General features: G+C 48.4%; 1 protein-coding gene across 1 annotated transcript in view; it reads left to right on the top strand.

Annotated features, from left to right (window-relative positions):
* Positions 1-2,409: 2,409 nt before the first annotated feature.
* Positions 2,410-17,630, top strand: part of mrvi1 (murine retrovirus integration site 1 homolog) — a gene marked incomplete at its 5' end in the record, with an annotated part of 156,848 nt that continues 141,627 nt past the window's right edge. Inside the window, one exon of the mRNA XM_070899451.1 lies at positions 2,410-2,439. Within this exon, the coding sequence (XP_070755552.1) occupies positions 2,410-2,439 (30 nt within the window). The remainder of the gene's footprint in view (positions 2,440-17,630) is intronic.

The raw sequence follows: 17,630 nt of genomic DNA, 5'->3' as shown, positions 1-17,630 counted from the left end.
GGAGTTGATGTTGTGGACTCCCGGAGCGGACTGTATACCACTGTGTCGCCAACCCTGCTGGGTCTGTCCTGCTGGTACGACTGCAGCGGTTCACGAAGAAGGCCCACCACCACCTTCTCAAAGGGTGACGAGGGACAGGCAATAATTATTTCCTGGCACCTGAAACAGATTTAAAAACAACCTCTTCAGGAATCTCTGGGAAGCAGCAGCGGACCTGAGCAGGAACCCTGACCGATTACACCCCTCAAAATCCACATCCCACATCCACCCCTACCGCTGTCTTGAATTAGATCAGCACAGAATGTCGATCCAGTCTGGAGACAACAACAACAACAACTTGGATTGATATAGTGCCTTTAACAAAATGAACCATCCCAATGCCCTTCACAGGAGTGTTAGGAGACAAAATAAGGAGCCACGTAAGGAGAAATTAGGTAGGTGAAAGCTTGGTCAAAGAGATAGGTTTCAACGAGCGTCTTAAAGGAGGAAAGAGAGGTGGAGAGGCGAAGAGGTTTAGGGAGGGAATTCCAGACTTAGGGCCGAGGCAACAGAAGGCATGGCCACCAATGGTTGAGCGATTAAAATCAGGGCTGCTCAAGGGGCAGAATTAGAGGAGCGCAGATATCTCGGGGGGGTTGTGGGGCTGAAGGAGATAGGGAGGCGCGAGGCCATGGAGGGATTTGTAAACAAGGATGAGAATTTTGAAATCGAATTTTGAAATTGCTTAACCAGGAGCCAATGTAGGTCAGCGAGCACAGGGGTGATGGGTGAGTGGGACTTGGTGCGAGTTCGGACACGGGCAGCCGAGTTTTAGATCACTTCAAGGTAGAATGTGGGAGACCAGCCAGGAGAGCGTTGGAATAGTCAAATCTAGAGGTAACAAAGGCATGGATAAAGGTTTCAGCAGCGGATGAGCTGAGGCAAGGGCGGAGACAGGTGATGTTACAGAGCTGGAAAGAGGCGATCTTAGTTATGCTGTGGATATTTGGTCGAATACTCATTTCGGGGTCAAATATGACACCAAAGTTGCGAACAGTCTGGTTCAGCCTCAGGCAGAAGTTGGGAAGTGGGATGGAGTCAGTGGCTAGGGAACGGAGTTTGTGGCTGAGACTGAAACAATGGTTTCGGTCTTCCCAATATTTAGTTGGAGAAAATTTCTGCAAATCCAGAACTGGATGTCGGACAAGCAGTCTGACAATTTAGAGACCATGGAGGGGTCGAGAGAAATGGTGGTGAGGTAGAGTTGGGTGTCGGCAGCGTACATAGGGAAACTGACACTGTGTTTTGTGATGATGTCGCCGAGGGTCAGCATGTAGATGAGAAATAGGAGGGTGCCAAAGATAGATCCTGGGGGGGCACCAGAGGTAACGATGCGGGAGTGGGAAGAGAAGCACCTCCCCAATCTATATGGCACCATATTCGGCAGCAAGGTGGTTATGGACTGGCAACCCAGGTCAAATCCCACCATGGCGATTTGATAGAATCATAGAATGATGCAGCACATCAGAAATTAGAATCATACAAACCTTCAGCACCGAAGGAGGCCATTTGGCCCATTATGCCTGGTGCTGGCTCTTTGAAAAAGCTATCCAATTATTCCCACTCCCCCTGCTCTTCCCCCATAGCCCTGCAAATTTTCTTCCCTTCTAGTACAAATACATGGATATTATGATGAACCTGTATAAAACACTGGTTCGGGATCAACTGGTGAATTGTGTCCAATTCTGGGCACCGCACTTAAGGAATCACACACCCCGCGAGCATCGACTGGAGACTGGCCTCGATTCACAGCGTTTGGTACAGCACCGTGTGAGCATCCATCAAAGTACCAGCTACTCCACAGTAGGCAATGGGGCAGTCCCAGCAGACTGGAACACTGCAAATGTAATGCCCTATTTAAAAAAGGAGGCAGACAGAAAGCAGGAAACTATAGACCAGTTAACCTAACATCTGTTGTTGGGAAAATGCTGGAGTCCATTATTAAGGAAGCAGTAGCAGGACATTTGGAAAAGCATGATTCAATCAAGGAGAGTCAGCATGGTTTTATGAAAGGGAAATCATGTTTGACAAATTTGCTGGAGATCTTTGAGGATGTAACGAGCAGGGTGGATAAGGGGGAACCAGTCGATGTGGTGTATTTGGATTTCCAAAAGGCATTCGATAAGGTGCCACATAAAAGGTTACTGCACAAGATAAAAGTTCATGGGGTTGGGGGTAATATATTAGCATGGATAAAGGATTGGCAAATTAACAGAAAACAGATAGTCGGTATTAATAGGTCATTTTCCGATTGGCAAACAGTAACTAGTATCTATCTATATTCATGACTTGGATGAAGGGACTGAGTGTAATGTTGCCAAATTTGCTGATGATACTAAGATGTGTGAGAAAGCAAACTGTGAGGAGGACACAAAAAATCTACAAAGTGATATAGACAGGGTAAGTGAATGGGCAAAAATTTGGCAAATGGAGTATAATGCGGGAAATTGTGAAGTTATCCACTTTGGCAGAAAAAATAGAAAAGCAAATAGAAAAGTATAATTTAAATGGAGAAAAATTGCAAAGTGCTGCAGTACAGAGGGACCTGGGGGACCTTGTGCATGAAACACAAAAAGTTAGTCTGCAGGTACAGCAAGTAATCAGGGAGGCAAATGGAATGTTGGCCTTTATTGCAAGGAGGATAGAGTATAAAAGCAGAGAAGTCCTGCTGCAACTGTACAGGGTATAGGTGAGACCACACCTGGAGTACTGCATACAGTTTTGGTCTCCGTATTTAAGGAAGGATATACTTGCATTGGAGGCTGTTCAGAGACGGTTCACTAGTGCAATGACTCAAAAGTCTGGTTACTGTAAACTCACTCAGGTGCAACTTGATCCGTCTTTATTCCAGTCTGAGAGTGCCAGCTTGACAAAGATACACAGCTTATATACAGGTGACCAAGTACTCATGCCACATGCGTACAACCCGATGACCTCTGACCAAGGCGCCCTCTGGTGTCTGGTGACCCCCAAGCATTAATACATAACAACATCCCCCTTTTAAAATCTTAACCACAGTCTTTTTACAAATTAAGACGGTCTGGGGCTTTCCTCTCATGAGTTGATCGTCTCAGTTCAACTTTGGGTCTGGGCAAGCGTTCTGAGTCCATTGAGACTGAGGGCTGAGTAACTGATCTGATGGGAGTGGTCATGACCACATCAGAGACTGAAGGTTCAGAGTCAATAATGTCAGCCGAGTCCTCTGATAAGTGAACAATGGTTGGTTGGTCACTGACTGCATTTTCCTCAGTCGGTTCCAGTTCATCCATGTGCCACAGTTTAACCTGGTCAAGGTGTTTCCTGCATGTTTGCCCATTCTTGAGCATGACAATACACACTCTATTACCCTCCTTGGCTGTAACAGTGCCAGCGATCCTCTTTGGACCTTGACCATAGTTCATACATAAACCGATCGTTGACCGAGATGTCACGTGACACAGCAACACGATCATGACACCATTGCTGACTTTGACGTCTGTTTTCAACACAATCGTTCAAATCAGGATGAACAAGAGAAAGCCTGGCCTTGAGATTTCTCTTCATCAGTAGTTCAGCAGGAGGAACCCCAGTAAGCGTGTGAGGTCTTGACCTGTAACTGAGCAACCGTCTCTGCAATGAACCCTGAGTTACACGTTTCATAATTTGCTTGATCGTTTGAACGGCACGCTCTGCTTGACCATTAGAACCAGGCTTGAATGGAGCTGATCTCACGTGTCTGATGCCATTGAGTTTCATGAACTCCTGGAACTCAAGACTTGTGAAGCAAGATCTGTTGTCTCTCACAACAATGTCAGGCAAACCATGAGTAGCAAACATGATATGAAGGTTCTCAATGGTAGCTGTAGACGTGCTGGATGACATTATAACACACTCTATCCACTTAGAATAAGCATCCACTATGACAAAAAACATCTTTCCTAGGAACAGGCTCGCAAAATCAATGTGGATCCTCGACAATGGTTTGGTTAGCCACAACCAAAGACTCAGCAGAGATTCCACTGGTACTTTACTTAGCTGCATGCAAGTATTGCACTAATGCACGTATGATTCCAGATCAGAGTCAATTCCAGGCCACCATACATGAGACCTAGCAATGGACTTCATCATGACAATACCAGAATGAGTGCTATGAAGTTCACATACAAATTTTTCTCTACCTTTCTTAGGCATGATTACACATTTACCCCACAATAAACAATCTGATTGAATGGACAGCTCATCCTTGCGACGGTTGTAAGGTTTGGTCTCCTCACGCATCTCCATAGGTATGACAGACCAATCACCATTGAGTACACACCGTTTCACAACCGATAAAATAGGGTCATGGCTGGTCCAGACCCTAACTTGTTGAGCAGTGACAGGGGTTCCTTCACTCTCAAAAGCATCCATTAATAAGAGTAGATCTGCAGGTTGAGGTGTCTCCATCTCAGTTGTGGGTAAGGGCAGACGACTCAGTGCATCTGCACAATTCTCAGTACCAGGTCTATGATGGATGACGGAATCATAGGCAGACTCAAGAGTCTGGTTACTATAAACTCACTCAGGTGCAACCTGATCCATCTTTATTCCAGCCCGAGAGTGCCAGCTTGACAAAGACACACAGCTTATATACAGGTGACCAAGCACACATGTCACATGCGTACAGCCCGATGACCTCCGACCGCGGCGCCCTCTGGTGTCTGGTGACCCCCAAGCATTAATACATAACAACTAGGTTAATTCCGGAGATGAGGGGTTGACTTATGAAGATAGGTTGAGTAGGTTGGGCCTATACACATTGGAGTTCAGAAGAATGGGAGATGATCTTATCAAAATATATAAGATAATGAGAGGGCTCAACAAGGTGGATGCAGAGAGGATATTTCCACTCAAGGAAAACTAAAACTAAGAGACATAGACTAAGGGGCCGTCCATTTAAAACTAAGATGAGGAGGAATTTCTTCTCTCAGAGGATTGGTAATCTGTGGAATTCTCTGCCCCAGAGAGCTGTGGAGGTTGGGTCATTGAATATATTTAAGGCGGAGATAGACAGATTTTTGAGCGATTAAGGGAATAAAGGGTTATGGGAAATGGAGCTGAATCAGGTCAGCCATGATTTTATTAAACGGCGGAGCCGGCTCGAGGGGCCAGGTGGCCTACTCCTGCTCCTATTTTTTATGTTTATATGTTCTTATGTTCAATCTTGGCCCCACTACCACTCACTCAGGAAGTGGATAAGATCAATGGAGAAATCGATGAGTTAAACAGGAACATAGGAACAGTAGGAGGCCATTCAGCCCCTCAAGCCTGTTCCGCCATTCAATGTGATCATCGAACGAAAAGAAAGACATGCATTTCTATAGCACCTTTGATGACCACCGGACATCCCAAAGCGCTTTAAAGCCAATGAAGTGCTTTTGAAGAGTAGTCACTCTTGTAATGTAGGAAACGCGGCAACCAATTTGCGCACAGCAAGCTCCCACAGACAGCAATATGATAAATGACCAGATCATCTGTTTTTAGTGATGTTGATTCAAAGATAAATATAGACCAGGGAACCGGGAGCACTCCCCTGCTCTTCTTTTAAATAGTGTCATGGGATCATCCACCTGAGAGCGCAGACGGGGCCTCGGTTTAATGTCTCAGCCAAAAGACATACGAACATAAGAACATAAGAATTAGGAACAGGAGTCGGCCACATGGTCCCTTGAGCCTGCTTCGCCATTCAATAACATCATGGCTGATCATCGACCTCAACTGCACATTCCCGCTGGATCCCCATGTCCCTTGATTTCCCTAGAGTTCAATAATCTATTGAATATACTCAAAGACTCAGCAGCCACAGCCCCCTGGTGCAGAGAATTCCAAAGATTCATAGCCCTCTGAGTGAAGAAATTCCTCTTCATCTCAGTCCTAAATGGCCACCCCTTATCCTGAGACTGTGCTCCCTAGTTCTAGACTCCGGGGGAAACAACCTCTCAGCATCTACCCTGTCAGTCCCCCCGTGTATGTTTCAATGAGATTACCTCTCATTCTTCTAAACTCCAGAGAGTTTAGGCCCATTCTACACAGTCACTCATCATAGGACAACCCTCTCATTCCAGGAATCAGTCTGGTGAACTTTCGTTGCATTCCCTCTATGGCAAGTATATCCTTCCTTAGGTAAGGAGACCAAAATTTAGCACAGTACTCTAGGTGTGGTCTCACCAAGGCACTGTACACTTGTAGCAAGACTTCCTGGGGCCGAAATTCAGGGTCTCAGGAAGACCCGTTACTGTCCATTTGTGATGGCCATGCATCGGAATCCCGTGGCTGCCTCTTTGTGGTCAACTGACCGCCCCGACCCAAATTTAGGTCGTGGATTTTTCGGCCTGGACCCGATACCGTCCGAGCTGATCACCGCCGCAAGCATGTCATCAGAATGCACAGACCAAAGTTCATGTCGATAAATCGATCCCCCGCCGCGCAGTGCCCCCGACAGCTTTCAGTGTCGGTGCACCTTCTCCTGACGGTGTGCGGCCCGGCAGTGCGGCGGCCCTTCAAGGGGAGGGCCCACTGCCGCGGCCGCCATGTATTTATTTTTGCCGGCTGACTTCCTGATCAGCCAGCAAGATAGTGCCCACGGGTTCGGCCGGGCCTCCAACTCTCCCTGGTGGTCCAGTGGCCGAAGATTTAAAAATGCCCGATTCTCTCCCCTTTAACGGAGGGAAGAGTGCGTGGTGACGCACACGCGCTGTGACATCACCACCACTCCACCGCTGAGTGACCATGGCAGAGTCCTGGTCCTGACCCAAATTCAGCCCCTCAGCCTGCCTTCCTGTCGATCTCCCGCCCCCACTATGACTGACTTCGGTTGGGACTTTGAAAAAATTTAAAATTCCTGAAAATCGATCATACCGCCGCATCATGGATCGCCTGTTGTAAGAACAGAAAAAAACTCCAAGGTGTGCCAGTTTTCTGCGCTGAATTTCGGCCCCCCTTACTCTATACTCCAACCCCCTTGCAATAATGGCCATATGCCATTTGCCTTCTTTATTGCTTGCTGTACCTCCATGCTAGCTTTTTGTGTTCCTTGCACGAGGGCACTCAAATCTCTCTGAACACCAACATTTAAAAGTTTTTCACCATTTAAAAGATATTCTGAAATTCTATTCTTCCTACCAAAGTGGATAACCTCACATTTCCCTAAGTAATACTCCATCTGCCACCTTACTGTCCATTCACTTAGTCTATCTGTATCCCTTTGCAGACTCTTTGTGTTCTCCTCACAGCTTACTGTCCCACCTAGCTTTGTATTGTCAGCAAACTTAGATATATTACACTCGGTCCCTTCATCTAGGTCATTAATATAGGGGCTGAAATTGCCCTCTGCCCAAAACGGGGCGCACCTACCGATTTTTAAATGTTCCGTGCGCCCCAATGCATGGAGCAGACAATCCGGCGATTTTCAGCACTTTGTTTCTTGTTTCCGAGCGGAACGGTGTTGGTGTCAGGAGAGGTGCGGAAGTGGGGACGGGTCGAAACAGCCGTCGCTCCGAGTCATCAGCGTCGCGCTGACGTGTCACAATGTCCCTCCCCCTCAATTAAAGAGGAGGGCCGCTGTGAACTCTGCAGCCTCATTAGTGGCAAACACTGGGCCATCAGGGAGGGTTTCAGCCGCTTCAGCTCCCCGCCGGGAAAAGCTGTCAGTGGCACCTACCGGTAGTGACGCCACTCCCATGGGGATCGGCACGTACCTGACGCGGCAGGAACACAGGCGAGCGAAAACCCATTCCTACCGCTCCCGGTCCGGGGGCAATTTAGGATGGGTCGGTAAGGCCTCCCCACTCCATTCCTACCTCTTAGAGGCGGTAATGGAGCTAATTGAGGGGGGCAATTTTGGGCCTCTAGATTGTAAATAGCTGAGGCTCCAGCACTGATCCTTGCGGCACCCCACTAGTTACAGTCTGCCAACCCACATATGACCCGGTTATCCCTAGTCTCTGCTTTCCGTCCATTAACCAATCCGCTATCCATGCTAATTCAATACCTCCAATCCCATGAGTCTGTGTCTTGTATGGTAACCTTTTATGTGGCACCTTATCGAATGCGTTTTGGAAATCCAAATATACTACATCAACTGGTTCCCCTTTATCTACCCTGCTAGTTACATCCTCAAAAAACTCTAATAAATTTTTCAAACACGATTTCCCTTTCATAAAACCATGCTGGCACTGCATAACCATATCATGATTTTCTAAGAGCCACGATACAACTTCCTTAACAATGGATTCGAGCATTTTCCTAATGATTGATGTCAGGCTAACTGGCTTGTAGTTCCCATGTTTCTATCTCCCTCCTTTCTTGAATAGCAGTGTTGTCTTTGGTAACTTCCAATCCGCACCTCTGACAGTGCAGCGCTTCCTCAGTACTGCCCCTCCAACAGTGCAGTGCTACCTCAGTACTGCGAAGAGACACTTGGTCACTCAACCAGGAAACACCAGGACTGGTTTGATGAGAATGATAAGGAGATCCAAGAGCTAATAAATCGCAAGTGCAGAGCATTTCTGAACCTAAAACAACAACCCAACTCTGGAGCAGCAAAGCAGCTATACAGATGTCTTAAGACGATTAAATGTTGGAATCAATTATTAAAGATGTAATAGCAGCGCATTTGGAAAGCAGTGACAGGATCAGTCCAAGTCGGCATGGATTTATGAAAGGTAAATCATGCTTGACAGATCTTCTAGAATTATTTTGAGGATGTAACTAGTAGAGTGGACGAGGGAGAACCAGTGGATGTGGTGTATTTGGACTTTCAAAAGGCTTTTGACAAGGTCCCACACAAGAGATTAATGTGCAAAATTAAAGCACATGGTATTTGGGGTAATGTATTGACGTGGATAGAGAACTGGTTGGCAGACAGGAAGCAAAGAGTAGGAATAAACGGGTCCTTTTCAGAATGGCAGGCAGTGACTAGTGGGGTACCGCAAGGTTCAGTGCTGGGCCCCCAGCTATTTACAATATACATTAATGATTTGGACGAAGGAATTGAATGTAATATCTCCAAGTTTGCAGATGACACTAAGCTGGGTGGCAGTGTGTGTCATGCATGTAACCACAATGTAACACCACTAGATTACTGTATACACTCAACCTAGATGCACACCTTGACCACAAGGGGTGAACTTGTGGGAGACACTCCTTACCTGATCACACAGGTATAAAAAGGGAGATCCCACGCAGGGTCATCTTCTTTGGAGTCCTGTGAATAAAGAGTTAAGGTCACAGAGTGACCTTGTCCCCAGAATGTGCCTCATGTGGTTTCATACTGTAGAGTAAGGACTTTACATTGGCGATGAGAAACGGGAATTCACGACCCACGAGAATGGCCATCGGTAGCACAGAGGAACGGTACTGTGTTGGGGAAGACTGGGACGATTTTGTCGAGAGGCTTCAGCAAAGCTTCGTTATGAAAGAATGGCTGGGGGATGCGGCGGCCGACAAGCAAAGGGTTCATCTTTTGACCAGCTGCAGACCAAAGACTTACGCGCTCATGAAGGACTTACCAGCATCCGAAAAGCCGGCGGACAAAACCTTTGAAGAACTTAGCAAATTAATCGGGGAGCACCTCAAACCGGCGAGTAGCATACATATGGCCCAACACAGATTCTACACCCATCGACGTCGTGAAGGACAGAGCATACCGGACTTCGTAGCGGACCTCCGGCGTTTGGCCAGCCTCTGTAAGTTCACAGACGCCTGCAGGGGGGAAATGCTAAGGGACTTCTTTATCGAGGGCATCGGTCATGCGGGAATTTTCCGCAAATTAATTGAGACCAAGGAGTTGACCTTGGAAGCGGCGGGGTTGATAGCTCAAACTTTCATGGCGGGGGAGGAAGAGACGAAAATAATATACGCACGCAATTCTGCCTCTAACGCGGCGATGGATCAGGGAGTCAACATCATCAATGTGACTCAGAGCCCCGCAGGCAGGCAGGGGCAGTCCAACACTCACCAGGCAGCAATAGGCCCCAGAGTAGGACTTCAACAGAGACAATGGCAGGCTGAACGGACATTCACACCATCACAGTGGACAATGCGGCCCGGGATGGACCACTGACACCCACTAATAGGATACTTAAGAGCAGTCAAAGGGACAGTCAGCACGGAATGCCTGGCCATAGTCCCTTTGTTCCCAACAATGGAAACTTTAACTCATGCTGGAGGTGTGGGGGAAAACACTCAGCTAGATCTTGCAGATTTCAACAGTTTGTCTGCAGAAACTGCAACCTCAGTGACCACTTAGCTCGAATGTGCAGGAAGTCTGCAACCAGACTAATTTATGAGGCGGATGGACCAGAAGAAAGTTCTTTGAGGCAGGCTGACTTTTGGGGCAAATTGATGGACGCCAAGGTTCAGCGGGTCCATGTGGCGAATATTCACAGTTCATACACCAAAACACCACCAATGATGATGAGGGTTTTATTAAACGGTATACCAGTACACATGGAGCTGGACACTGGGGCCAGTCAGTCACTCATGGGCGTTCAGCAATTTGCGAAGCTATGGCCACTTATAGCCAGTAGACCCAAATTAGCACGTATTGAGACACAATTAAGGACTTACACTAAAGAAATCATTCCGGTGCTAGGCAGTGCAATGTTGGCTGTCACACACAATGGGTTAGTGAATCGGCTGCCACTCTGGATTGTCCCGAGCAATGGTCCCGCACTGTTGGGGAGGAGCTGGTTTGCCGAGATGAATTGGAAATGGGGGGATGTTCACGCAATGTCATCTGTGGAGCGATGCTCCAAGTCCGTGCTCACAAGTCCTACAATAATTCGATTCACTATTCCAACCTGGTGTCGGGACTTTCAAAGGCACTAAAGTAGTGATATACTTCACCCCGGACGCGAGGCCAGTGCACCACAAAGCCAGAGCGGTGCTGAATGTGATGCGGGAAAAGATCGAGAGCGAATTGGACCGGCAGTTGAGAGGGCATCATCTCACCTGTTGAATTCAGCGACTGGGCGAGCCCCATCGTTCCCGTCCTAAAAGCGAATGGCTCTGTCAGGATCTGTGGCGACTACAAGGCCACTATCAATCGTGTGTCCCTACAAGATCAATACCTGCTCCCGAGAGCAGAGGACCTCTTCCCCACGCTGGCAGGTGGCAAGCTGTTCACCAAGTTGGACCTCACTTCAGCCTATATGACCCAGGAACTGGCCGACGAATCTAAACTACTGATCACCATCACCACACACAAGGGACTGTTCGTTTAAAACAGGTCCCCGTTTGGCATTCGATCAGCGGCCGCGATTTTTCAACGAAACATGGAAAGCCTGCCTAAATCCATTCCTGGAACGATCGTATTCCAGGATGACATCCTCATCACAGGTCGAGACACCGAGGAACACCTCCACAACTTGGAGGAGGTGCTACGCCGACTGGACCGAGTAGGCCTCCGACTCAAGAAGTCTAAATGTGTGTTCTTAGCTCCTGAGGTTGAGTTTCTGGGCAGGAGGGTTGCTGCAGATGGGATTTGGCCCACCGAATCCAAAACAGAGGCGATTCAATGAGCACCCAGGCCCTGCAACACATCGGAGTTGCGTTCATTCCTGGGACTGTTGAACTATTTCGGGATCTTTCTGCCGAACTTGAGCACGTTGTTGGAACCGCTACACATGCTCCTGCGTAAGGGTTGCGAATAGTTTTGGGGGGACTGTCAGGAACGGGCTTTTGATCGGGCGCGAAACCTACTTTGTTCAAATAAGTTGTTGACCCTGTACGACCTCTGTAAAAAATTGGTTCTGACATGTGATGCATCGTCCTATGGGGTTGGGTGCGTGTTGCAGCAGGGCAATGCTGAGGGTCAACTACAACCTGTGGCTTATACCTCCAGGTTGCGCTCTCAAGCAGAACGGGGATATGGGATGGTCGAGAAGGAAGCGCTTGCATGTGTCTAGGGTGTAAAAAAAATGCATCAGTACCTCTTTGGCAGGAAGTTTGAATTAGAGACGGACCACAAGCCATTAACATCCCTGTTGTCAGACAGCAAGGCCATCAATGCCAACGCATCAGCTCGCATACAGTGATGGGCTCTCACGCTGGCTGCGTATGACTACTCCATCCGGCACCGGCCTGGCACTGAAAATTGCACTGAAGCACTCAGCAGGCTTCCACTGGCCACCATTGAGGGGGCAGCAGAGCAAAACGCTGAGATGGTCATGGCTGTCGATGCCTTTGACAGTGCAGGCTCCCCCATCACAGCCCACCAGATCAAAATCTGGACAAACAGAGATCCCCTCCTATCCCTGATTAAGAAATGTGTCCTGACTGGGGATTGGGCGCCCACACACGGAGCATGCCCTGAGGAGGTCAGACCGTTCCACAGACGGATGGATAAGCTCTCCATCCAAGCCGACTGCCTACTATGGGGCAGCCGGGTAGTTATGCCCCAGAAGGGCAGGGAGGCATTCATCAGGGAACTCGACAGTGAACACCCAGGCATTGTGTTGATGAAGGCCATTGCCCGGTCACACGTTTGGTGGCCTGGAATTGATTCAGACCTGGAACACTGTTCTCAGGTGCACGACGTGTGCCCAACTGGGTAATGCCCCCAGGGAGGCCCCGCTCAGCCCGTGGCCCTGGCCCACCAGGCGATGGTCACGCATTCATGTTGACTACGCAAGCCTGTTCATGGGAAAGATGTTCCTTATTGTGGTAGATGCATACTCGAACTGGATCGAGTGCATCATTCTGAATTCATTCACGTCATCCACCAACGTGGAAAGCCTACGTGCGATCTTTGCGACCCATGGCTTGCCGGACATCCTGGTTAGTGATAATGGCCCACGTTTCACAAGCTACGAATTCCGGGCATTTATGTCAGGCAATGACATCAACCACATCAGGACTGTGCCGTTCAAGCCGACCTCCAATGGCCAGGCATAACGTGCGGTCCAAATCATTAAGCAAGGTATGCTCAGGATTGAAGGACCCTCCCTACAATGCTGCCTATCGCGTCTCCTGCTGGCCTATAGATCCCGATCGCACTTGCTCACAGGGGCCCTGCCCGCAGAGCTACTAATGAAACGGACACTCAAAACTCGGTTGTCCCTCATTCACCCAGTCCTGACCGACATAGTTGAGGGCAAGCGCAAGTCACAAAATGAGTACCATGACCGTAATTCAAGGGGGAGGTGTATAGAAATAAATGATCCTGTATTCGTCCTCAATGGCTTGAGGGCACTGTAATTGACAAAGAGGGGAATAGGGTCATTGTGTTAAAACTCAACAATGGTCAGATATGCTGTAAGCATCTGGACCAAGTAAAAAAAAAGTTCAGCATCGACACAGAGGAACTTGAAGAAGACCATGAGATGGAGCTCACAACACCACCAGTGAACGAGCAACAAGAGCAATTAGAAGAATGCACAGTCCCTGCGGTCAGCCCGGACAGGCCGGAATCACTACAGGTGACAGACACTCACGTCAGTGTCCAACAACCAGAGCCCCAACTGCAGCGCTCCACGAGGGAGTGTAGACCACCTGAAAGACTAAACCTATGATCCCAATAAGACTTTGGGGGGGGGGGGGGATAATGTCATATATGTAACCACAATGTAACACCACTGTATTACTGTATACACTCAACCTAGATGCACACCTTGACACTCCTTACCTGATTTCACAGGTATAAAAAGGGAGGTCCCACGCAGGGTCATCATCTTTGGAGTCCTGTGAATAAAGAATTAAGGTCACAGAGTGACCTTGTCCCCAGAATGTGCCTCGTGTGATTTCATACTGTAGAGTAAGGACTTTACAGTGTGAGCTGTGAGGAGGATGCTAAGAGGCTGCAGGGTGACTTGGACAGGTTAGGTGAGTGGGCAAATGCAGTATAATGTGGATAAATGTGAGGTTATCCACTTTGGTGGCAAAAACAGGGAGGCAGAATATTATCTGAATGGTGACAGATTAGGAAAAGGGGAGGTGCAATGAGACCTGGGTGTCATGGTACATCAGTCATTGAAAGTTGGCATGCAGGTACAGCAGGAAGAAGGCAAATGGCATGTTGGCCTTCATAGCGAGAGGATTTGAATATTGGAGCAGGTAGGTCTTGCTGCAGTTGTACAGGGCCTTGGTGAGGCCACCTCTTGAATATTGTGTACAGTTTTGGCCTCCTAATCTGAGGAAGGACATTCTTGCTATTGAGGGAGTGCAGCGAAGGTTCACCAGACTAATTCCTGGGATGGCAGGACTGACATATTAAGAAAGACTGGATCGACTAGGCTTATATTCACTGGAATTTAGAAGAATGAGAGGGGATCTCATAGAAACATATAACATTCTGATGGGATTGGACAGATTAGATGCAGGAAGAATGTCCCTGATGTTGGGGAAGTCCAGAACCAGGGATCTCAGTCTAAGGATAAGGGGTAAGCCATTTAGGATCGAGATGAGGAGAAACTTCTTCACTCAGAGAATTGTGAACCTGTGGAATTCTCTGTTGTTGAGGCCAGTTCATTAGATATATTTAAAAGGGAGTTAGATGTGGCCCTTACGGCTAAAGCGATCAAGGGGTATGGAGAGAAAGCATGAATGGGGTACTGAACTTGCATGATCAGCCATGATCATATTGAATGGTGGTGCAGTTGCGAAGGGCCAAATGGCCTATTTCTGCACCTATTTTCTATGTCTTTAAGGCTGAGGTCCAACAAAAAACCTGTGACCTAAAGAATAGATGGTGGACGGAGAAAGCTCAGGAGATTGAGCAGCTGGCCAACAGTGATAATGTGCGAGGGTTCTTCACCGCAGTCAAATCCACCTACAGCCCAAGCTCCCAAGGCCCCACCCCACTGCTGGCCAAGAACGGGGAGACACTCATCAAGGACACCGAGGCAGTCAGGACCCGCTGGAAGGTGCACTTCGAATATCTCGTTAACTGAGACTCTGCCTTTGACACGAGTGTTCTCAATCCCATCCCTCAGCATGCTACCCGCCATCATTTCAGTGAGACCCCAACACTGCATGAGGCAGAAAAGGCCATCCATCAGTTCAAGAACAACAAGGTATCGGGAACGGATGGAATACCCGCTGAGGCACTAAAGTATGGCAGAGAAGTACTGTTGGCACGAATGCATGACCTCATCTCTTTCATCTGAAAGGAGGAGAGCATGCCGGGAAATCCCGGAGATGCAGTAATTGTGACCATCTTTAAAAAAGGCGACAAGTCCTATTGCGGCAATTACAGAGGAATCTCCCTGTTATCAGCCACTGGGAAAGTCATCGTTAGAATCCTTCTCAACCGTCTTCTCCCTGTGGCTGAGGAGCTCCTCCCGGAGTCACAGTGTAGATTCCATCCACTACGGGGTACAACGGACACGCTCTTTACTGCAAGAGAAATGCAGGGAACAGCACCAACCCTTGTACATGTCCTTCGTTGACCTTAGAAACGCATTTGACACTGTTAATGGCGAGGGACTATGGCCGTACTCCTCCCTTTTGGCTGCCTCCAAAAGTTTGTCGCCATCCTCCGCCTTCTCCACAACGACATGCAAGCCATGATCCTGACCAACGGATCCACCGCAGACCCAATCAACGTCCGGACAAGGGTCAAGCAGGGCTGCGTCATCGCGCCAACCCTCTTCTCGATCTTCCTCACTGCAATGCTCCACCTCACACTCAACAAGCTCCCTGCTGGAGTGGAACTAAACTATAGAACCAGTGGGAACCTGTCCCAACCTTCGTTGCCTCCAGGCCAGATCCAAGACCGTCCCATCCTCTGTCGTCGAGCTACAGTACACGGACGACACTTGCATCTGCGTGCATTCAGAGGCTGAACTCCAAGTCATCGTCAACATCTTCACCAAGGCGTACGAAAGCATGGGCCTAATGCTAAACATCTGTAAGACAAAGGTCCTCCACCAACCTGACCCTGCCACACAGTACTGCCCCCCAGTCATCAAGATCCATGGCGTGGCCCTGGACAACGTGGACCACTTTCCATACCAATTATCAGCAAGGGCAGACATCGGCGCCGAGGTTCAACACCGCCTCCAGTGCGCCAGCGCAGCATTCCGCTGCCTGAGGAAGAGAGTGTTCGAAGATCAGGCCCTCAAATCTGGCACCAAGCTAATGGTCTACAGGACTGTAGTGATACCAGCCCTCCTGTATAGCTCAGAGACATGGACCATATACAGTATACACCTCAATTCGCTGGAGAAATACCACCAGCGTTGACACAAAAGAGCCTGCAAATCCCCTGGAAGGACAGATGCACCAACATCAATATTCTCGATCAGGCCAACAGCCCCAGCATCGAAGCACTGACCACACTCGACCAGCTCCGTTGGGCGGGCCACATTGCTTGCATGCCTGACACATGACTCCCAAAGAAAGCGCTCTGCTCAGAACTCCTACACAGCAAACGAGCCACAGGTGGTTAGAGGAAACGTTTCAAGGACACCCTCAAAGTCTCCTTGATAAAATGCAACATTCCCACTGACACCTGGGAATCCCTGACCAAAGATCACCCTAAGTGGAGGAATAGCATCCGGGAGGGCGCTGAGCACCTCGAATCTCGTCGCTAAGAGCATGCAGAAAACAAGCGCAGGTAACAGAAGGAGCGCACGGCAAACCAGACTCCCATCCACCCTTTCCTTCAACAATTGTCTGTCCCAGAGACTGTAATTCCCTTTTGGACTGTTCAGTCAGCTAAGAACTCACTTTTAGAGTGGAAGCAAGTCTTCCTTGATTTCGAGGGATTGCCTATGATGATGAGTTCCCATGTTTCTATCTCCCTCCTTTCTTGAATAGTGGTGTTACCTTTGCTAACTTCCAATTCGCACCTCTGACAGTGCAGTGCTCCCTCAGTATTGAACCTTCGACAGTACAGCTCTCCCTTAGTGCTGCCCTTCCGACAGTGCAGCAGTCCCTCAGTACTGCCCCTCCGACAGTGCAGCACTCCCTCAGTACTGCCCTGCCGACAGTGTAGCGCTCCCTCAGTACTGCCCTGCCGACAGTGTAGCGCTCCCTCAGTACGGCCCCTCCGACAGTGCAGTGCTGCCTCAGTGCTGATCTGTATCTTAACTCCATTTAGCCGCCTTGGTTCCGTATCCCTTGATACCTTTACCAACAAAAATCTATCCATCTTAATTTTGAAATTTACAGTTGATTCGCAGCTTTTTGGGGAAGAGAGTTCCAGATTTCCACCACCTTTTGTGTGAAGAAATGCTTACTTACATCACCCCTGAATTGCCTGGCTATAATTTTAAGGTTATGCCCCCAATGTAATGTTATTTTAAATCCAGTTACAATATTCTTTCTTTTCCACTGCAAAGATGTTTTTGGCGTACTTTGGGAAACTGAATGTCAAAGTGACATTTTTGTTCTGCGTCTAAGGACATTGCCGCAACCTGTTGCGACCACCAGTAAACCAATCAGGTTGATGGAATGTTTTACCCTGAAGTAACTAAAACAATGTGTTCTGGCACCGAGAAATGAAAGAATAACTTCACGGATGTTCTGTTCCACCAAACACAGCCTTCAGCCTGAGAGGTGGAGTAAGGAAGAGAGATTTCTAATTATACAGCGCCTTTCATGGCCTCAGGACGACACAAAGCGCTTTA

Source organism: Pristiophorus japonicus, chromosome 14, assembly GCF_044704955.1.
Source record: "Pristiophorus japonicus isolate sPriJap1 chromosome 14, sPriJap1.hap1, whole genome shotgun sequence".
NCBI lineage: Eukaryota > Metazoa > Chordata > Chondrichthyes > Pristiophoridae > Pristiophorus > Pristiophorus japonicus.
Note: the sequence above shows the minus strand (reverse complement) of the source record. Positions and strands in the feature narration are given on the sequence as shown.